Source organism: Columba livia, chromosome 7, assembly GCF_036013475.1.
Source record: "Columba livia isolate bColLiv1 breed racing homer chromosome 7, bColLiv1.pat.W.v2, whole genome shotgun sequence".
NCBI classification, from domain to species: Eukaryota; Metazoa; Chordata; class Aves; order Columbiformes; family Columbidae; genus Columba; species Columba livia.
In genome coordinates, this window is record NC_088608.1 from 243,616 (window position 1) to 265,860 (window position 22,245).

Here is a 22,245-nt window from a genome sequence, read left to right on the forward strand (position 1 = left end):
TTTAAAAAACAAAAATGTGTCTTTCTCTGGTCCCCATGACCGAACATGTAGCTGGGACAACCGGGAGAGATTTGTAACCACCAGTGACTGCACCTCACACCACAGGTATATTAATAATCTTTATTTTGTATGGGAAAAATACAGTAGCTGTGCAAAAATAGAACTAGAGGGCAAGACTAATATAGGACTTGTACAAAATATCAAAGAAACAGTAACCAATAAATAAGCTAAAGCATAGTGATGCAAACTCAGAATTGTTTACAATGTACAGAAAACACTGTATACAAACCAGACGTGACTCCTGCAGCGCGACCGCTGCGACTCGGTGCACTCGGGAATGTCACGGCCCCCATTTTCAGAACGGTCTTGCTGATACAAAACAGCTTCCTCCCACACAGCTTCACAACCTCATCCTGTCGTGCAACCGCACATACACGTTTTCCTCAAACTTTCATCTTCACTCCCTCCCTCCCTTGGGTTTCTCATGGGAACACTCGCTAAACGTTTCACTGCTGTACCTCTTTCACAAATAAACAATAAATCATTTTGCTTTAAGATAGCACCCAACGGTGATTAGATAAACTATATAAAGTGCGATTATTGTTAATATGCCATAATATTGTGTTCTTCAGTGCGATAACCAATATGGTCAAAGCCTTTCAATACACATGCAAATGTCACTGTTTATTTTACTTGATTTCTCCTAGTTACGAAAAATAGTTATATTTACATGTCAAAACATGGCTGCTTATATTTACTCATACACAAATTATTTATGCTTCCTAAATGTACATCATGCAACCCAAATTAGAGCCCACTAGAAAAGTGATAAAATACTCTTATCTGATTTTAAAAAAGCCCATACATATACAGATCTGAGCATTAAGCAGCAGAGATCTTCCTGAACACTGTTTTGAGCAGTAAACACTCAAGCATTATAGAGGCACGATGATTATCTAAGTGGTGAGATGGACGAGAGCCAAAAGCCAAGATGAAAGCCCTATGGAAAAGGAAAGTCTTACCTAATGGTAAAAGGAAACATTTTTCTGCTTGAGGTCCCAGTTTGGTGGCCTGATGATCCCGACTGACCCCCCTGCATGGATCTGCCATTCCAGTTACTGAACTGGCCCGCGATGGCAGGGACAGTTTCAAGTGGTTGTTCCCTATACGTACTGGCTGGCCTGGGCTGCTGCCCAAACCGGAGACCAGCCAGGTGGAATTTGTATAGAAGTATAATAACAGGCCATGATGCTATGAGCTAAGTTTTGTACGATCCTGTAAATATACAAAAAATAAACTTATACATTTGATTCAATGAATGATCGCTTTGGTTTTGCAGCCGTGACATGGCTTAGATGGGCTTCCTTACCACTCAGAGCATCGGGGTGTAAGTGTGCAGCTGCTTTAGGAGCTGTGTTGTCTGGGGGGTGGGCAGAGATCTGGCACTTCAGCTCGTCGTGGTCTTTAGCCTGCACACCATTCTGGTTGCCATCTCCTGGGGCAGCACCGGCAGAGGAGGTTTTAGTTTGGTGCTGTCTGACTGAGAGCTGCTCAAAGTTTGAGGACTGAGTGCCCCCAGAAGTTGCTGATGGTCCATCCGCTGCCTGAGAGTGCCACGTGCGGCTGGCCTGAGCGTTCTGCTGCTGAAACCGTGCAGTCTTATCCATGATCCCCATGAACGGGGTGTTGCGAGGTCTGTGTTCAGCAATGGAACCCTGAACTTGGTTAATGTTCTCCTTGAGTCGAACGTCTGGGCCCTTAACACTATCTGAAAAGCTACCGGCCGAGGTTAAGCTGCTGGTTGAGCTGGCAAGAATCACACTGCTGGACGGAGAAGCAGCAGAGACTGCACTGGTTCCAGGACCTTGCTGCCTCCCTTCACTGAAATTCTTTTGAGTAGGGGCTGTTAACCTGTCCGCAGTTCTAGAAGAGTGAGAGGAGAGACTCTCATCGTGCTGCGAACAGGAACATTGGCTGGAGATAAACTCGTTGTACAGTTCAGCATTAGCCCCTGTGGGAACACTTGCAGATGACAGAGTGCTTGTCCCATCCACATGCTGAATTTTAGCATGTCGGACCGGCAAAGGACTTTGGGGAAGATGCTGGAAGGACGACTGTGTCTTTGTATGACATGGACTGCTTCCCATTCTTGCTGCGGGCTGGCCGGAGCTCAGGTGCTGGTTCGTTTTAACGATCTGTGCCTGCTTGGTCGGCTGCACGATCAACCCTGGCTCTCTCAGGTATTTCTTGCCGGCTCTGCTTTGAGGGGACGCAGTTCCAGCTTTCTGCTGAGCACCTTCCTGAAGGGTCCTGCTGTACGACGCAGCCGCTGCGGAACGCGGCAGCCGCTGTGGCGAGGAAACGGAGTCCTCAGAGTGGGGCAGTTCTTCCTCCCTGTCCTGGAGATTACAGGTGTCATTCACACCTTGTGCGGTGCTCTCCTCCTCGTTATCGGAGCTGTTCATTTGCTGCAGTAGCTGTGGGGACTGATGCTTCTGTTGCTGTGCTCTCTGGAACTGTTTGCATTCCTCTTCCACTCGAGCCAGGAGGCGTTTTATCTCTTGATTGCTGGGACACAGCTGTGTGGCTTCTCGTAGATCAGCAAGAGCAGCAAGGAGCTTTCTGGTTAGGAAAACAAAAAAATAAACTTCCTAAAAACCCAGGGCAAATCTGGTTCTCAGCATTGCAATGAGTTACTTTCTGGACTGCCTAATAATCATCCAAATGAGTATTCAGTACTGCTTTTTGGGATTGGTTGGCTTTAACTGATACAGAGACCTAATGCAAATGGAAAGTGCACGTGGAAAATAACTTCTGTTGCAAATTCCAAATACAACTAGCAGAAAAGAAAAACAGTTATTCAAAGTGTTTGAAGTTAAATAAAAAATCTGCGCAGGCAGATGCACAGAATCAAACAGTACCTGCTGTTCCTCTTGGCTCTCGCTCTGGCGTAATAGGCTTCGTAAGACTTGGGTTTCAGATCCAATGCCTTGGTAGCAAACTCTTCAGCCATACCAAAGTCCTGATAATTTAAACAGAGGTACTCAGTACACGGTGCCGGTAAAAGCAAGCTGCACGCTCTTTAGTCACGGCACTGCTTCAAAGGCACTGATAGCTTCTGCAGCATCAAAAGTCACCTCTACCAGCCAGCAAGAGCAGTTAAAGCCCCAGGAATCCAGAGAAAAACAAGAAAATCGGGAATGGGCCGGACTAGTCCAGAGCTTGCTTTGATACGGTATGCGAGGCTTCCAGAGAAGAACTGCACTAGGTGTAATGCACCTGCTCTTCATTTAACAAGAACTCAGAATACGAGTTTAGTGAATTGTTGGTTAAACCAAAGACCAGAGGGGCAACAGGTGAACAGCATGAGCTTACATTTGTTTTTCGGCGACACCGTGATAAATTCAGGTATAATGAAACTCTGAGCTCATTGAACGCTTTCATTTCTTCTCCAAATCCTTCCCTCGGAAACTTCCTCAGGGCGTACTGATAGCGCTGCGCCGCCTCCTTCATCTTGCCTTTCTACACACGCAGGGAAAGAGAGGCTTTCACAAACTCTTAACACTGCCATACTGTTGCGAAAAAGCACGTTTAGATTTGACATCTACCAACAGGTGCTCTGCAAACGGAACAGATGGAGCCAGACTTCTTACAGTGTGGATCGCCCATACACACAAACGAGAGAACCTGCGTGTTAACTAGAGCTGTGTTTGTTTCTAAACTCGGACCTTTCACCAGGATAATATTTGCATTAATACACCGTACTTCCACCAGAGATATTCACGTATGTACAATTCCTGCGTGATACAATTAATTATTTGTATCTGTCTTTACTTTTTAAACAGAACAGTCAAATATCTGCTGGTGTAGTTGATTCAAACTCTAAGGCCCAGATGTTTCTGGGCCTCTGGTGAACGTGTCCTCTGGTGGACTGTTGTGTGGACACAAAAAGCCACGATTCTGAAGAAAAGGAAATGCCCAAAGGTCACGTAGTTCAACAAGGCACGTCCACGAGCACCTTATGTACTGAGCTGCTCTAAAGATGCAACTGACTGCTACAAACGTTCACAGAGCGACTTGCGCAACAGAAAGAAAATGTTCTTATCCAGCTTTAAATTGATATTTACTTATTGGTTTTACACAGAAGTTTTCAATGACTCTTTCCTCGGGTTCTCAAGATTTCTTGGGCTCATCCCCAACAAGAGAGGATATGCACAGGGGACACATCTTGTTTGAACAGGAGCTATAAAGAACTTAAATCTACTTGCAGACAAAAGTCCAATTATAATGTTCTGATATTAGAAAAAATAAAAATCTACCTACTTTGTACAGTATATTTCCTTCTTCCATCAGCTTCTGCAGCAGAATAAGGAGAATGTCGGGTTTTGAGGTGGCCATTGCCCATGCTGCATTTCCTGCAAATGAAATTTTAAGGATCTCTGACAAAAGGAAAGCAAGCGTGTTTCTTATATCTGTTTGCGCTAGAAAGCCTAACCCTACTGCTGTAGATACTCCACCTGCATGGAACTATGATGAGTGTGTGCGCATGTATTTAAAATACATATATATCCATACCTGCCCCCTCCTGCCCCACACAGACAGCAGCCGGATGTTACGTGGTCCAGTTCATTCCCCCCTGCTCTAAAGCCAGTATAGACTAGAACAGAATCACAGAACTGTTGTGGTTGAAGACCTTTAAGATCATCGAGTCCACCCATAACCCAGCCCTGTCCCTGCCCCACGTCCTGAGAACCCCATGTCCGTCTGTCCAGCCCTCCAGGGACAGTGACTCCAGCACTGCCCTGGGAAAGTTCAGGCCTAAGTACAGGACCCATATTTGATCATATGTAGCACCCAAATAGGGATGATTTAAAGGTACTACAGTTTCAATAATTATCATGTACACAGCTGCACCATCTACTTGCCTACTGATAACACATGATTTGGACATATATACAGGTCTTGGACCGTTTGCAAAAATGTACAATTTTATACTTTATTTAAGTGTAAATCTTCTTAATCTAAATTGTTAATAGTGTCAGAATTAAATATGACTAACAGCATAATCATCATTTTAACTATATCATGGCAGAGTAACCACATAAGACTGACTCCTCCAGACCTCCTCACTGACACAGCAGAGAAAGGAACAGGATACAACTACTTGCATTTCCTCCTTTCTGAAGCAAGTCCTGAGTGCCCGCCTTTGAAAGAGATGGGCTGCTCTGGATGGCACCTGCAAACCACGCACCCTGCAAACACCCGGTGTGTGTTTGCGGACACATCTAACCTCCCTTGCAGACGCGGCAGCAGCTCTGGCAGCGCACACGCTCCGTGGTTTCTCCGAGCACGGGCAGCTTTACTCACCCAGTTTGGCTCCTTTCCTCAGCAGCGTGACCACCACCGCCGTGTTGCGACAGCCGATGGCTCTGTCCAGCGGCCGCATCCCGCTGTGGTCGACGTGCTCGATCGTTGCTCCTTTCTCTACCAAATACTGCACCTGCGAGAAGAAACAGGACAGCCTTGAGACATTGGTTTTGGTAGGGGAGGCAGAACAGTGAAACACTGAAGCTACAACCTCATCTTCCTCGAAGCGTACCATGGGCTCGGTGTGCTAACACCACTTTAAAACCACTGCAGACACGGGTGTCCGGGAGTCGGGACGTCCGTCGCTCCCCAGCAGGACAGACATTCCTGCTTGGACACCCGGTGTCACCCAGAAACACCCCCGGCCGCAGGAACAGCCCCGGGATGCGACTTCTGGCAAAAGTCAGTTACAGGCAGCACCAAATCTAAGGGCTTATTTACAGCTTCAAGTTAATTCTGACTAAGGGAGAATGGGACTTGACGCGCTACAGCACGTTGCACTGTACAGCAGCATGTCTGTTCAAGAGCTGCTGTTTCCAGCAGGGCGCTGTGTGTGTGAGCTCCATAAACAAAGCGCTGGAGAGCCTGCGCCTGCTGTTCTTCCCACAGGCGGGGAGCTCCCCGTCGGCAACAGCGCCTGCACACCTGAGCGTGCCCTTCCAGGCGCCTTGTGGAACCCGCATCCCTGTCTGCTCAGGCTTCCGAACTGTGCTTAACAGCAGAGTTTTGAAGCAGGAGAACAAAAACACACAATCACTTAAAATATCTGTGACTTTAAAGATACAGAGGATTCTAAATCACAGGCTTTAAACTTATTGTATACTTTTGATGTCAGTTGCATGCATGGTCCATTTCAGATTCAGAAACATTTCACCTAAAATGCCTTAAATTCTTGTAACATTTATTACAGAGGAAGAAGCTCGTATGTGAGAAAGGTACAGGACTGAAAAAGGAACTTCAGTTGTTGTCCCATTTCTGAAATGGCCTGTGGAACAAACTGAGAAAAAGTGAATCGACACCTCGTGTCTTGTATTTGCACATATATAGAGTGGACAGTAACACCGGGATGTGCCCAGTGCCATCTCTGCAGGACGAAAAGCGTCAGGATTTCTAACAGTTCTCTCCCCATCATGCAAAGCATGCAAGATACCTATTAAAGACAAGTAATGCTGCCTTGGGACGGGGAAGCAAAATCTTTGTGCATTTCGTCTCCTCTGGCATTGTTCTTCTTGCTCCGTCTCTCCCGCAGGGCCCGTGTTCCAGTGCGCACCCGCACGACGGGCCCTGTCAGCTCAGTTACCTGGGCAGCTCTACAGAGCCCGAACAAGACGTTTATTTGCCTTTCATGTCCCACAGGCTGTGTTTTCATTCCAGTTTGGTCCAACACAGGAATTGTAAATGCTACTTTTTATTGAGATTTAAAACTACCAGAGAGTGGTAGTCAATGGTGCGGAGTCTAGTTGGAGGCCAGTATCTAGTGCAGGGGTCAGCACTGGGGCCAATGTTATTCAATGTATTCATTAACGATTTGGACGAGGGAATAGAGTGCACTATCAGCAAGTTTGCTGATGACACCAAGCTGGGAGGGGTGGCTGACACGCCAGAAGGCTGTGCTGCCATCAGAGACCTGGACAGGCTGGAGAGTTGGGCGGGGAATAACCTGATGAAATTTGACAAGGGCAAGTGTAGAGTCCTGCACCTGGGCAGGAACAACCCCAGGTTCCAGTATAGGTTGGGAAATTACATATTAGAGAGCAGCGTAGGGGAAAGGGACCTGGGGGTCCTGGGGACAGCAGGGTGACCATGAGCCAGCACTGGGCCCTTGTGGCCAGGAAGCCAATGGTACCTGGGGTGGGTTAGAAGGGGGGGGTCAGTAGGTCAGAGAGGTTCTCCTGCCCCTCTGCTCTGCCCTGGGGAGACCACACCTGGAATATTGTGTCCAGCTGTGGCCCCTCAGTTCCAGCAGGACAGGGAACTGCTGGAGAGAGTCCAGCGCAGCCACCAAGATGCTGGAGGGAGTGGAGCATCTCCCGTGTGAGGAAAGGCTGAGGGAGCTGGGGCTCTTTAGTTTGGAGAAGAGGAGACTGAGGGGTGACCTCATTAATGTTTATAAATATATAACGGGTGAGTGCCATGAGGATGGAGCCAGGCTCTTCTCGGTGGCAAACAACGATAGGACAAGGGGTAATGGGATAAAGCTGGAACACAAGAGGTTCCACTTAAATTTGAGAAGAAACTTGTTCCTGGTGAGGGTGGCAGAGCCTGGCCCAGGCTGCCCAGGGGGTTGTGGAGTCTCCTTCTGTGCAGACATTCCAACCCGCCTGGACACCTTCCTGTGTAACCTCATCTGGGTGTTCCTGCTCCATGGGGGACTGCACTGGATGAGCTTTTGAGATCCCTTCCAATCCCAAACATACTGTGATACTGTGATGAAGTGCAACAGCACACTGTAAAACATAACAGCATAATGCTGGACTTTACCACAACTACCTCGGTACTAAAACCGGATCTAGAAAATACTTTCCTGAGTAAATGCTGCACTGCACTCCCGATGCTCACAGTGCTGGCTACTCCTTCCAATTTCCTTTCTTTTTTGATGGCAATATTTTTTCTAAGCTTTGTTTTGTATTCCGTACATGCTTAGTTTTTCTGCTGTTCGTTCTACTTACGATATCGGCATCTCCATAAAACGCTGCCAGGTCTAGGGGTGTTCGTCCGTTTTTGTCTGTCTGATCAGTTGTTGCTCCTTTCTCAACCAAATACTGAACCACGTCCCTGTGCCCTTTCAGACAGGCCCAGCTCAACGCTGTCAGTCCTTCTTTGTCCACAGATGAAATAGCTGCACCTGCAAAATTAAAACATCTTTTGTTATGAAGATGTCCTGTTTAATAGGCAAAATTACCCAGCTCGTGCAGTCTCTAGCACAGCTGTGCTGCCTTGAACCACTATTTATTTTCTACCTTCAGAAAGCAGAAATTCCACAGTGCTCAGATGTCCTTCACAGGAAGCCACCATAAGTGGAGTTCGGCCTTGCCTGTCGCTCAGATTCACGTCAGACCCATGTTCCACTAGAAGCTGGGCAATCTGGAACGGAAAATGGCCATTGAAAAATAAACCGGCAGATCTGAATTTCAGTCACAGTAGCAAGATCTTTTAAGGAGGAAGACTAAGGTGTTATTTAGAGCAACCCCTGAGAAATGCCATGCAACTCAGGTCTAAACTGCACGCAGCCCGGGGCTGTCCTGGCAGGAGGCGGCGCGAGCAGCGCTCCAGACCCCGGGCTTCTCCACTAACACAGCAGCAGTGCAGGGGATCTGAAATTGCCTCTGTTCTCACTCTTGGAAATAAAATATTTGAACTCCCACGTATTATTTTTCAGGTGCACTATAACTAAGGTTGTCATGTGGCCCATGCACGTTCGAAGCCTTTTTAACTTACTTAAAGTGATACAAAGTGAGCTTCTGAACACGATCCTTAGAGGTTGGTGCAAAGGCGTGTAAGAAACCGCACAGGGACTTGCGAGAGGCCGAGAGCGGGAACGCGGGCCGTTTCGCGAAGCGCGCGGGTGCTGACCTGGCGGTGTCCGTGGCGCACGGCGCAGCACAGCGGGGGGACGCCGCGCCGGTTGCTCCTGCCCGCGCCCGCCCCGCGCTCCAGCAGCAGCTCGCACACGTCCAGCTTCCCCCGGCCCGCCGCGGCTGTCAGGGCTGAACACACACAGCGTCACCGAGCGCCCGGCACACGCGGTAGCCCAGCGCTCCTGAAACCCCGCGGTTTCAGCTGCGCTGCTCATCAGGTTTTCCTAACTGCTCTGGGACTCACATCGGTCGGAATTAAGTTGGATCAATATGCCACAGGCATTCTCTGGCTAATAAAAACATGAGTCGCAAAGATAACGACTGCATCATGTGCACGGTTTGTAGGTTCAAAGGAATCTTTATGAATATTTTGGATAAGCCCACCAGCTGGAGGCAGTTCTGCTTCTCCAGTATGTGAAGGGGCTACTGACAATCATTACAAGAGACCATTTTCGCTCCTGCTTGTGCAATCTCAGCTGTTCAATGAAACTGAGATGCTAGATGGTAAAAAAGCTGCAGGCTGCACCGTTTACAGCCTGTCTGTAAAAAATACTTGGCACTTCCCACCCGTCCAAAGGCACGCCTTGCGGGCACCGCCCCGCCAGAGCCCACGAGGCCGCCGCCTGCCCGGCTTCTCCTGGAAACCAGCGACATTTACAAAATCCTCAACAGGTAAGCCTATGAGGCTCTGCACTGAAGCCTGGAGCACTGTATGTCCACAGACAAGTTTCTATTTAATTAGGAAGTCAGTAATGTACAGTAATTTTAATACACAATAACTCTTCAATATGAGATGAGTAGATTTAATAAGTTAAAAACCTCTGTACTTACAAACTGCATTTCATTATTAAAACTGATATTTTCCCGTGACTATTATGACAGAAAAACGTTAAAAATCAAAATGTAATACTCTTACTTCTTAAATGAGCAACTCAATTAGAAAACAGGAGAACATACATACCTGTTTCTCCCCACAAGGCATCGGTGTCATTGATGTCTATTCCGTGGTCCTTCTGAGCTGTCAAGAGGTAACAAACCACCTGTCAAAAACAGAGATGCAGGGTCACAAAACCATCCGTTGCCAGCACAGCCACAGGAAAAGCTGTACAACACGGGAGATTGTTTCTCTCTTAATGCATGTGAATCAGTTAAAATTCACATTGCTCATATTCCAGCAAAGCAAGTTCGGCAGGATTTTAGTACAACTTGATAAAATGTTATTGCAACTATTAATAGTTTAAAAACAAGCCCAGTGCCCTTCTGTTAATTGGTTCAGGGTATTTTCATGACGGTGATTTAATGAGCTCCTATGTGACCTACATACACCAGAATCAGCCAGACAAACAGAGCCCAAACTGAACGCCGAGGCAGCCCAGTTCAGAACACTCCAGATTGTCTAAAACAAAGGGAAAAGGAGTCACTGTCCGCATACATCTTGTAAAATGGCCATTGCTATGTTTCTCATTTTACATGGTTTATATCTTAGCCTTTTTCCAAATGGTTCAAGCATGCATTGTTATCTGCTAAGGTTTAAACTTCAGACAAGTTAAAAATGAAGCTTTGCTGTGCTCCTATTTCGTTCAGGAAACCTCTGCTTTGTAACCACCTGCTAGTGAGAGATGTTTGAATTCAAGTATGTCCTAGTGGCTGTCTGGAACGGGCTTTCCGGTGGGGGACACGGTGCCCGGGGCTGCGAAGCAGGGGAGGGCGGTCGCGCCAACGAACCCCGTGGTGCCACGGGCAAAAGCACAGGCAGGAAAGGACACAGTCCACAGGCACCCTCTGCCTGTCTGAGAAGCGTTGTATACAACGTATGGAGATTCTAAAGTTAAATTGCTATAATTTATTTGAAATTCATTAAACAGACAGGTCTTTTTTTCCAACTAAGAAAAATTAGGCTTCTTAGTGTCCTACAATAGAAAAAGACGGACATTTTCAGGTAAGTATTTGCGATTAATTTAACCTATTTTGCTGATACTCAGGAGCTGACTGCTTTCATTGACTCAGTGGATATCACAGAAGGGCTTTGCTGAGAGTGAAGGAATTATCTGTAAATTCAAGTTAATAGTTCAGAATCCTCAAATTTACATTGTGAGACAGTAACAGCTTATGTATCATACCATACATTAACTGCACACAGACACTTCTGTGTTTGAATAATGTAAACAACTTCAAAGATCAGACTCTTGATCTTACAGCAATTAAAAAATAGAATTAGAGTCAGTAACTATTAATTGGCTTTATGGAATAGATTTTAAGTTTCCCTTGTGGTACATCACTTATAACACACACAGGAAACTCCACCAGCCTGAGCAGTGTGATCGCTACTCAAGTATCTTTACTTACTGATCACTTTATATCAAGGTTAAGATTTATTTTCCCAATGAACACAAGACATACTTTTGTATTACCTAAATCTCTAAGGCATTGTGAGTATATGTTTACTTCCAGTGTTCCTTTTACTGAGTCATCTTGTAATGCTGGCAAACACTTTGTCATGAACATGCAGACAATCCACATTTCTGCTGTGACCTTAAGCTACGTCTGTAACCTGACATGTGCATCAGGTTGAAAAGTGCCAGCACGTGCAATATGCAATTTGTTATACTATGAAAAACCAGTTCACCCTAACGCAGACACATACTGGGGTGGATCGCTGACACAGAACAGCATCATTGCCACAGAGACCTGGGACAACTTCCAAGAACAGACAGGAAAAGGCAGACAGAAAGTTACAGATAATACAAATCCTGAAGCAAATAATGTTATTGGATAATGAAGTACAGCATTTAAAACAGCAGCTACAAATGTGTAAACGACTTCAAATGTCAGAAGTTTCAACAGCTCTGCTTTTATAAGCAGAACTTCTTTTAGCAATAGCTGCAAGCACTGTTGCACAATTCGGGTGGGTCCCCGGGGACGTGGAGCGGAGCGCACCTGGCCGTGTCCCATGCTGGCGGCCGCCGTCAGCGCCTGCTGCAGCACCTGCCTCCTGCGCGGGGCCGGGGGGGCCGCGGCGCCCCAGAGAGCCAGCAGGAACTGCAGGACGTCGCGGTGCCCTCGCAGCGCGCTGTGCACCAGCGCACACTGCCCCTTCTTGTCCACGCAGTCAGCCTGCAGCGGGGAGAAATGCGCAGTTAACGGGCGGTGCGGGGAACGGCCCTGAGAGCAGCTCCTGAGAGCATCGGGCCGGCTGTCTGCAGGGGCAAGGAGGGCTGGGGACGGCGGGCCAAAGAGCCGCCCCTTGTCCCTGGGAAGGCGGTGGAGAAATTAGTCCTGGGCTAATTCCGAACACACGAAGGACACGAAGGTGCTCGGAGCAGTCAGTACAGGTTCACGGGGAATCACGCTTAACCGACGCGGCAGCCTCCGGTGAGGCGGTGCCATGGCGATGGGGCAGGGCCGCGGTGTCTGCCCCAGCTAGGCGAGGCCTCCAGCACTGTCCCCCACGACACACCACGTTATGCAAGGTTACGTAAGTGCAGCGAGGTGCACCCAAAACGGGCTGAGCGGATGGGCCAGAGGCTGTGATCAGTGGACCGAGTCTACGTATGTTAACTATATAATCATGTAATCAATGACAGTTTTCTTATGCCTTTGCATGACTTTTTGGTTGCAAATCCTGTAGTCTGTGCACCAGCTCACCTTTGCACCTTTCTTGCACAACAGTGACACGATGCTCAAGTGACCCGCAGCGGCTGCGTAACTCAGGGCTGTCATCCCGTTCTCCGAAGCTCCATCTATAGCAGCTCCAAATTCTAGTAAGAGAGTGACCACTTCTTCATGTCCCAGGTGCGACTGAACACACAGCACCGGAGCGTTATTCAGTACTTCAGTCCTGTAGTTCACATTTGCTCCTGCCAAGATCAGCAGCCGACTCACCTAAAATTTAATGTAAAAAACCCCATTTTAAATTCAGATATTTCTGAATTCATGAAGAGACTTTAACATCTTGACTCAGGTACTCATAGATTACTCTCTAATTTTGATGTAGATTTTATTGGCAGACATTGACTTTGTCACATATATAGTAATATGAAAGTTTAAAATAATCAGTTAGCAAACAGTTTACTGAATTACTGAACTACGAACACCTAACAGAAGACTCACTGCTTCCCTGAAATTCAGTTTCGCTTCTCTCTCACCACAGTTTCATCTGTGTCGCTTGCTACTGCTCTGCAGGTTCCTGTAGCTGACTCCATTAATAAAGAACCAGACTGCATGCAGAACGACGTCAGTAACTAGCAGAGTTGCACGCACACACCAATCTCCAATCAAAGGCTTAGCAGTTGGCTAAAACTGCAACTTGCCAGCTTCCATTTCCTTATCCACAACCCAGGGATTCAAATAATAGTGCCAAGTTCTGACATCCTTCGCTCCCATAGTATTTCCCCTTTTACAGTTCCCTTGATACTTCCCCATAGTAGAAAACACGGCTGAAAACAAGTCTGTCCAGCAGTCGGGAGGTGCATCTGAGCCCCCGGAAACGCAGCCGCACACCTGTCTGTGCCACCGAGCGCGCTGCACCAGGCGCAGGGTGAAACCTTCCGTCAGAACCAGCGAGGGAAACCGCCCTGGACTTTCCACAACACTTAAAAAAGCACAGGAAGACTTGTTCTAAAGGGGTTCGTTACGGATGACAGCGGTGGCTTTCTGCTTCTAAAGGGTTGCAGGAGTTCCATCATTCGCCAGCGGTCACAAGCAGCGGCTGCACACGACCGCGTGTTCTCCTACCTTCACGTTGGGCGTGTAGATGTTCCTCAGAGAAGCGAGGGCGGCGGACAGCCCCTCGGTGCTGTAACCGACCCACAGCGCCTGCAGGTGGCTGGAAGAAATTCCAGTCCTTTTACTGAGGCCCTACAGGAATGACACAACAGGAAATCTCTCTATAGGATTAGAAATGCTATTTGTATCCATATCTCATCAGTATAAAGAGAAGTAACGATTGTGTTTGTTAGCACTACCAAGTATTTCACGTAAGCTTCTAACAAATTATCAAAGCAACTCAAAGGAGAATCTTTAGGACACATTAATATGAACAGATCATCAAACCTATTAAGCTGTAAGCTTTACCTTAAAAATGTGAGCTTTAAGTATATGATGGCCAAGTTCCATAGTTTGTTGGCGGTTTAACTTTCCTTCTTGTCGAGAAAACATGAAAGCCAAGAGAGCATGCCCGCTCCTAGCAAAGGACGAAGAGGGATCTGCTGTTAACACTATGGTAGAGGGAACGCCCCGACCCCCAACACCGCGCCCGTCAGACTACCGAAACACACCGTTACAAACAAAATTCTTTCCATAACAAATAAGGCAAAGGCAAACTTCAAAGCTGAAGCACACTGCTAATATTTCTGCCCGTCAGGGAAAATAAGACCCTGAAGAATGTGAAAAAAATGGAAGATGCAGAATGCGAGAATGTGCATGAACAATAACAGTTTATTGTCTCCAATTTAACTAATTCGTGGGCTCTCAATCAAAGGTGGTGAGACGGATCAAACTGAAACAAGGCTACATGGATATCATGACAGAAGACAACGTCTTACTACATTTATGTTTAGAAGACCCCAAACGATCTGTGTTTTCTGTCCCTGCACTCTAAACAGACAAGGTGTGGCTGCACATAATGCTTAACAATCTTGTTATATTAATAACAACATAATACTCTCACTTCCCCATGAAGGCAACAAAGTCAAATGCAAATTTGCAAATTCTACAAAGTTAATTATGCACTGTAACCTCTGATACTTCCGGTCAAGTCAACCTCTACATATATAGAAGTTTTCATTTTGGAAAATTAGGTGCGCTTGTGTTTTAACACTACTCTCTCCTCTCGCTAATTGTTGCAACCAATTATATAGAATGTAATTGCACTTATCTGGACATGATTTACTGCAGGTTTCACCTACCTTGGCTCACACAAGAAGTCAGTGTTTTCACCATCAGCTCTCCAAACGAGCCATTCCCTGAAGGACGGATGGCAGAACATGCGTGTCTTGTCACGTCTTTTGACCAGGAAACACGAGAGGGTTTCCATCCTCTGGCTGAAGTCCTCCCATTGCTGCTCGCCACGGATCTGCCCTGCGTTAATAGCCTGGAAAATCTGCTCATCTGTCAAGGGGTGCAGGGACGCCAGCGCCACGTTTAGTATTGGCAGGGCTCGCTCAAAAGCAGAGTTTGTCATGAACTTCATGTTGCACTGCAGTAAGTACAGCTCTGACAGAGACACCGGCACAACCTTGTAGCTTGCGCTTTTGATTACTAAGTGACCTTTTTGGAAAAGATCCAGAGTGAGTTTCAAATAGAGATAAGATCCCAGGCTTCTCGTGATCAAGTGGTTACTCACTTTCCCAATAACAGCTGCATCAGCTTTTCCATTTAAAGATATGTTGTTCACAATTTCCTGGCTGTTATTTATTCTGTACTGAATATAAGCACTCAAGTCATCGTGAATTTCTTTGTTGTCTGGAAAGTTGTCCAGAGATACTGCGATAAAGGGCAGTGAACTTACTACCTCCTGTGAGGGAAAAAATGAGAGAGAAAACACCACCACAGGCATTACAGCATTCCAGCACTGAAAACAACGCATCTTTGCCGGATTTCTCTTCTGTAGTGAGTACCAGACAGATTGAAAAGAAATCCAGTACCTATGGAACAGCTTTACAGACATTGTCCACTGCTAACGGATACAACAATATTTCTACATCTCATCATTTTTCATTGGAAGGTCTCAAATATTTTAATGAGCAAGCTCAGCAAGGCAACCGAAGGGAACGAGCTGTAGACGTGAAAACTTCACAGCTAAGGGAACAGAAAAGAGTTGCCAGAACTGGACCATGAAACAGGCCCGGGAAAGAGGGGAGGTAGAAGGAGTCATGATTTATTAAGAAATATTGCAATTGACAGGAGAGAAAATAACCTCATTGTTACATCTTCCAGTAACCACATACCAGAAAGGCACCAGCCACACATCTACAGCCCCTTTTGTTTCAGGTAAGTACCAACCATGGCACAGACACTTCAACAGCTTCACCTGAACACCAGTTCATGTTACACGGAACACATTTATGTTTATGTGAATAAAGATCCAAAAGAACCTCTTAGATAGAGTCATACATCAGAAGGGTTTAACAAACTTCGCAACAATCCCACAACACACAAAAAAGACCTTTCTATTCTACTCTGGATTTTGGCAAGCTGAAGTGTCAGGCTGGCGCGGGTTCCCGTGACAGCGGCAGCCTGCCGAAGGGAGGGAGCCCTGCCTCGGAAACCCTTTCACACGTAACAACGGACCTGAGAACTGACGTCTCCCGGGCAGCAGAAGCTTCTGCAGCGGAACTGGAGAGAGCTGCCAGCAGTGCCCAGCTGTGTTCACAGCTGTGAGCATGTCTGCAGTAGCGCTGGAGCCAGCTGCCAGCAGAGCCCAGCTGTGTTCACAGCTGTCAGCACATCTGCAGCAGCGCTGGAGCCAGCTGCCAGCAGTGCCCAGCTGTGTTCACAGCTGTCAGCACATCTGCAGCAGCGCTGGAGCCAGCTGCCAGCGGTGCCCAGCTGTGTTCACAGCTGTGAGCATGTCTGCAGTAGCGCTGAAGCCAGCTGCCAGCAGTGCACAGCTGTGCTCACAGCTGTCAGCACATCTGCAGTAGCGCTGAAGCCAGCTGCCAGCAGTGCACAGCTGTGCTCACAGCTGTCAGCACATCTGCAGCAGCGCTGGAGCCGGCTGCCAGCAGTGCCCAGCTGTGCTCAGAACAGCTGCCTGCACGCCCCGGTGGAGCGGGGACACCAAGCGCTGCCACAGCAGCACGTCCCCTCTGCCAGAACACTGAGGGGCTGTCTCGGCGCGGAAGACTAAAGCAGACACACCTGCTTTAAACCAGAAGGCGACTATCTTAAGACAGCCTGACTAGTGCTGGAAAGAAAGCCAGAACTTAGTTCAGAACTCTGCTGTCCGGTTCAGAAAATGGGAATTCTGCATGGGAATGTCTGTCAGTCTCTCTCAGCTGCTCTATTCTGGTAGAACGCGTTAACCACGAGTCCTGGGGCTGTTTTCTTCCAGGGGCAGCAAACAGATGAAGAGATGCAAAGAGATCTATAGCAATTTCATCAACATAGACAGTAATATTGTGGCTTATCTCTTCTTAAAAAGGGAAAATCCAGAGTTTAATACTCCAACAAGTAAACACTGAAGGGAACAATCACTATGGCCTTCTAATTACTGCCATTTTTTTGAAGCTTTCAATCATTCATTTGCCCATTTCTCTCTAGAAGGACAAGGAAACATACCCTGATTCCACCACCTGTATCATGAATTCTAGCACACCCAAGAAGGTGATTTGGAACAAAAAAGGCCTCCAATATCACACCTGTGCACTGTGGAGAAACACGCAAGGAAGGGAGGAAAAAAAAACCCGAGACGCTTTACTTGGAATTCCTCTAAAACTACTACTTTTCATAATAATGCAGCTGCACCAACATAAAAGATCACTTAGTGCTTGAGATAAGAAAAACGGTGCAAGGTGTTTTTACCTGTAAGCTGGTTCTTACAGTCACAATGAGCTTCAGCCATGGAGGAAACTTAGAGATTATGTTTGTGATAAATGAAGAGAGTGTGTCACCATAATCGGGTTTATGAAATTCAGCATCATTTAAGCCATCTATCAAAATTATGTAGTCTTCCTCAGGAATCTTCCTCTCTGAAAGATGAAGATAAAAAAGCAAAGGGTGAATACAAATTCCCCTATTCAGTGACATATCCCCGAATTTTGAACATCAAGAAATACAAACATATCTTTATGCACCACAATACATTTCTATGGTGGTTAAGCATTATTTAGGAGATTAAAAACAATATTAGGAGATACGAAACAACAATGCCATGAAATGCTAAGAAGTGGAAGCAAGCTCTTAAAACAGTGGCTTTTACTGTGCTCTTACGGATCTACTTCTCAACTGACTTAAAAAGAGTTAAAAGAGTAAACAAGGCCATTAACATTAAGAGATAAGAGATGTATGGATATGAGAAGAGGGCATGTATAGGTTGCTTAAGACATTAGTTAGCCAGGGTTTTAATTATTAGCTGTTTACTTAAAGCTTATCCTTTATTGTACATACTGAACAAAAAGCGTTTACAATTTGCAAAAGCCATGACGGCAACCGAAGACCTGCACACCGCCTTGGCGGGGAGGACACAGGCTCCGCTGGCACACGAGCTGCTTCCCCGCCGCGCGGCGCCGCGGCCGGGCCACGCGCAGGGAGCCGCCGCTGGCAAGAGCGGCTTGCCGGGTCTGGGCTTTTAACAGGAAACCCTTGTTGTTACACACTTCCTTGGAAAACCGCCGTGCCGATCTTAAAAGCCAGCAAAAAGCACATCCGCCTTGCAGGGGCTTAGGCACAGATTAGAAAACAACGGAAACAACTCAAAAGCACCCAAACCTAAATCCTTTAATGTAGGTGTGCCAGCCTTAGCTTCAAGATGCAACATCATCCTTGAGTTTTCTAGCAAAACAAAAAAATGTAACGTTTCCATGATCCTTAATAAGTTTCATAGAATTTTATTTTAAAATATGGAAAAACTGTTCCAAACCTGTTCCAAAACTGTTACAAACACGCAGCACAATGAAGGAATCCCTTTCTCCAGGACCGTTCTGATTTTTGTCTTTCTCTCAGAGCACTAGGACTCACATTCCCAGATCTTTTCACCCCGTGTGCGGCTCAGGCCAGTTCCGGGTCAGCTCCCGCCCCACGTACCTCTCCTGAGGAGGGCGAGCGGCTCCAGCACGCCCCGCGCGAGCGCCGCGGCCGGGTCCTGCACGCAGGAGCGCAGGCTCAGCACGCTCTGCAGCTGCGGCTCCCGCAGCAGCACGTCTCTGTAGGCCGCCAGCTGAGCCGCGCGGCACAGCAGGGCCGCCACGCTGTGCACGAATTCCGGCACCAGGCACGTGTACGTGTTGTCAGCCTGGCAGTAGTGGTAAGCAACGACCTGGACAATTCAAAAAATAAAGGCGTCACTCCTTCAACATCTAAGTTGGTTATTAGCTAGTGCACTTATGATTAAGCGTTACGACATCTATATTTCCCCTACAGAGTATTTTTCAGTGTTACAGTAATTGTCCAACTCCACAACTGGTCGTGTCAGAGACACTGAAAGGACGACATGAAAAACGGAAAAGAAATAAAAGTGTCAGATTCTGGCAGGAAAACTGTTTTGAGTTCATTTGGATAGAGGGGTACAGCCAGGTAACTAAGGAGCAGGAGAAAAATAACTTGAAGCTCTGAATGAGCAACTTATTAGCTCTAATTTAACAACACGGTGTCACACACTGTCAGGACCCAAGGACTAATTTGATTGACATCAGGCAAAAGTAAAACAACAGCTATTAAAGACACCCTCACGTAGCAAACAGAGAAAGCAGACAACGGGCTCTGTTCTGATTACTGCAAAGGTGTGTAATACTTCTGAGTTATATCAAACCACACGGAAAACACCGTGTTCATAGTACATAAAAGGTTTGGTTTTCAGTGGGTTTCAAAACATTGTTTCCAAGTAACACACATCACCTTAACGACTGAAACAATAACCTCATGTTTTGCTCACGACTATTTCATGAACTAAGCAATTCAGATGTTAATTATTTTTACTAATTAGGAAAAAAACCCCACACTTATAATAATCTAATGCAAAAATAACTTTCAATTGCTTATTTCAGACTCTCAGAGTATTGAAAATAGACTACATTCAGACTCAACCTGTATCACAGAATACAGATTATACACAGGCCAAGCATGTCATCTTTTGGAAGGTACGCAGAGCACACAGCCCCTTTTGCAAGGAAAGGATCCCGACCCCCCGGCACCGCCCGCGTGCCGTTCTCCCAGCTCACTGCGAGGCCGCACAGCACCGCGCCGCCCCCGGCCACGGGACACCCAGGAGCGCGTGTGCCCGGCCCAGGGCCCGCGGGCACAGCCACCCTGCGGCCGGAGGCCGCGGCTCACCTTCGCAGCCAGGCGCCTGGCGGCGTCCCCCCAGCGCTGCGGGCACGCGGGGCCGGCCGGGCCGGGCAGAGTCCTCCCCACGCCGCCGGCCGGGAGCTGGCTGAAGGGAATGACCTCCGGGCTGGGGTCACCGCCCGCTGCAACGACAACAGATACCAGAGACTGGATTTGCTGACAGAAGATCGTTCTACAGGAAAACGTCACGGAACCTCTTTGCTGCTGGAGTAAAATCTGAAACTGCATTACAAGAAGCCTGCAACTAGTCTGAGAAATACAGGCATGTTACAATTTTACACAATTTGACTGACTTTGAGATCAAAACTGTACAATTACTGAAATCAAAGTATGCTGATATGAAGAGTTTCCATATGAAAATTATACGTGTGATGACTCATTTCAACTAATAGTTCCTGCGTGACTGAAATCTTGAGGAACGCAAACAATTCATGATTATTATGACTACTGTTCGAAGCGTCAGGAGGGGAAGCAGCAGTGAGGACAGTCACACGTCCTTCTGGTCACCGAAGGGACTGGATTGCCAGGGTGACAGAAGCCTGTGGAACCCAGCAGAAGACAGAAGGGGTTTCTCCACAGCTTCCCTCTTGCCCCTACCGCAATCCTGCGGAACACGTGTGGTACAGGGTAGGGGAACCCCATCGCTTCTCTCCTTCCAAACTAGCGGGAGCAGCAGCTCTAGTGCCGCGGCACCGGCGGAGCGCAGGGACCCCTGCCCGGCAGAAGGACGAGATCCTGCACGGTGCCGCCATGCCGCCCTTTGCCGGCTGGGCCTGTGCGCTGTTACGTTTATCAAAGCACACCATTTAACAGCTTCCTTCTGCAGGAAACAAGCATTTGCTGAGTTGACGAGGCCCAACTGACCTAAACCAGCAAAGCAAACAACATCCCGACTATTGTTATCAGTACAATAATCCAAACAATATACATACTTTTGGGGGAGGAATTAGGGCTGTTTGAAGCTATTTGTCTCATGCGACTTCCATGGCAGCTAAACGCCACCAGCCGTGAAATAATTGCGGTCTTCCCAAAGCCCACATTCCCCGTAATGACTGCGCCCCTGTTCTCTGCTACATCAGTGCTCTGCAATTTTTCTTCAATCGCCTGGAACAGCCATTCTCTTCCAACAAACACTGAGTCCGTTGTTATGCTCGGAACTTCAAACAATAGCGGCTTCAGCAAAATGTCTTGAGGCTTATAGGGGACGAAATGAGCTGAGAAGAGATGGCAGGGAGAAAAGTTTATTACAAGAAACTCGACGTGCAATAAACCACCATTGTTTCAGAAGAGAATTTCATTCAGTGACTCTGTTAATAGTGTTCATCATCAGACTCCTCAGAGCTTTCATCATGGAAACAATAAAACTGATTTGCTCAGTTCAGGTCTTCTCCATAATTCCTACAATGAATTAAATACTAGAGGGGAGAGGCTACAAGTATAATTGGAGGGCTTTTTATAATTGAATTTGAGTTAATTTTTCACAGAATTCACAAGTTCTCTTGAAAATGCATTAAGAATTCTATAAATGAGGAAGTGGCAAACATTTTTCGGTTCAGAGTCATAAGTAAGTCTAATGGTACTAGATGGGTTTTCTTCCTAAGCCAGAACTCTAACGACGGGCTCTCCAAAGCTGTGCGTTCGGCGCAGCACTCCAGGTGCCGCACGCTCTTATCTGAACGCCACGGGATGCAACCTGCGCTGCCCATGCCCTCTGAGATGAACAATACACTGATTTCTTACTCAAAGCCATACATTCAACTGCTAACCCACAGCATTATGCAGTAAAAAGTGCCAGCAACATCTTGGTTTCAGACTTGGTGAGGGATCTATCAGGAGCACGATAACTGTGGCGGTGGGACGGGGTGTTACAAACACCTCGGCACACGGTGTCACGGGACTGGGCACACACTGTGCCCCACGGCAGATGCCCAGAGCGGTACCTTTGCTGTCCGGCTGCGCCCGCCCGCCAGCCGTGTTGTGCCAAGGCAAGCGGATCGAAGTGCGCAAAGGAGTGTTTCTCTGTCCGTCCAAATAGCTCAGATCTTCCAGTTTGGTTGAACTTGTTGCTGCAGTATTAAAGGAGAGAAGCTTATTGATACACGCTTTATATTAGTATCCTTTTTGTTGAAATTCCAATATATGACAATTCGTTGGACTTTTCTGGGATAAACACGTTATATAGTTCCTTTGGAAATGAACTGGAGAACGTATCATTGTTTTCCCCTCAGCTGAACCAACATGTTTGTATCTTCACAACAGAAGCACAGAACTGGTAACGTGGTATTGCCAGAGTTGG

At 47.1% G+C, this 22,245-nt stretch overlaps 1 protein-coding gene across 3 annotated transcripts in view; it reads right to left on the reverse strand.

Moving 5' to 3' along the window:
• Positions 1–106: 106 nt before the first annotated feature.
• TANC1 (tetratricopeptide repeat, ankyrin repeat and coiled-coil containing 1) overlaps positions 107–22,245 on the reverse strand; it is a 67,654-nt gene continuing 45,515 nt past the window's right edge. For all 3 annotated transcript variants that reach the window (XM_065070090.1, XM_065070088.1, XM_065070089.1), the window contains 19 exons: positions 21,890–22,015; positions 20,882–21,163; positions 19,935–20,071; positions 18,690–18,921; positions 17,469–17,635; positions 14,852–15,459; positions 14,019–14,127; positions 13,680–13,802; positions 12,591–12,827; positions 11,883–12,059; positions 9,907–9,985; positions 8,941–9,074; positions 8,328–8,451; positions 8,037–8,212; positions 5,368–5,500; positions 4,324–4,415; positions 3,376–3,522; positions 2,922–3,022; positions 107–2,622 (listed from right to left, as the gene is read on the reverse strand). In XM_065070090.1, the coding sequence (XP_064926162.1) occupies positions 1,299–2,622; positions 2,922–3,022; positions 3,376–3,522; positions 4,324–4,415; positions 5,368–5,500; positions 8,037–8,212; positions 8,328–8,451; positions 8,941–9,074; positions 9,907–9,985; positions 11,883–12,059; positions 12,591–12,827; positions 13,680–13,802; positions 14,019–14,127; positions 14,852–15,459; positions 17,469–17,635; positions 18,690–18,921; positions 19,935–20,071; positions 20,882–21,163; positions 21,890–22,015 (4,508 nt within the window). In that variant the 3' untranslated portion in view covers positions 107–1,298. The remainder of the gene's footprint in view (positions 2,623–2,921; positions 3,023–3,375; positions 3,523–4,323; positions 4,416–5,367; positions 5,501–8,036; positions 8,213–8,327; positions 8,452–8,940; positions 9,075–9,906; positions 9,986–11,882; positions 12,060–12,590; positions 12,828–13,679; positions 13,803–14,018; positions 14,128–14,851; positions 15,460–17,468; positions 17,636–18,689; positions 18,922–19,934; positions 20,072–20,881; positions 21,164–21,889; positions 22,016–22,245) is intronic.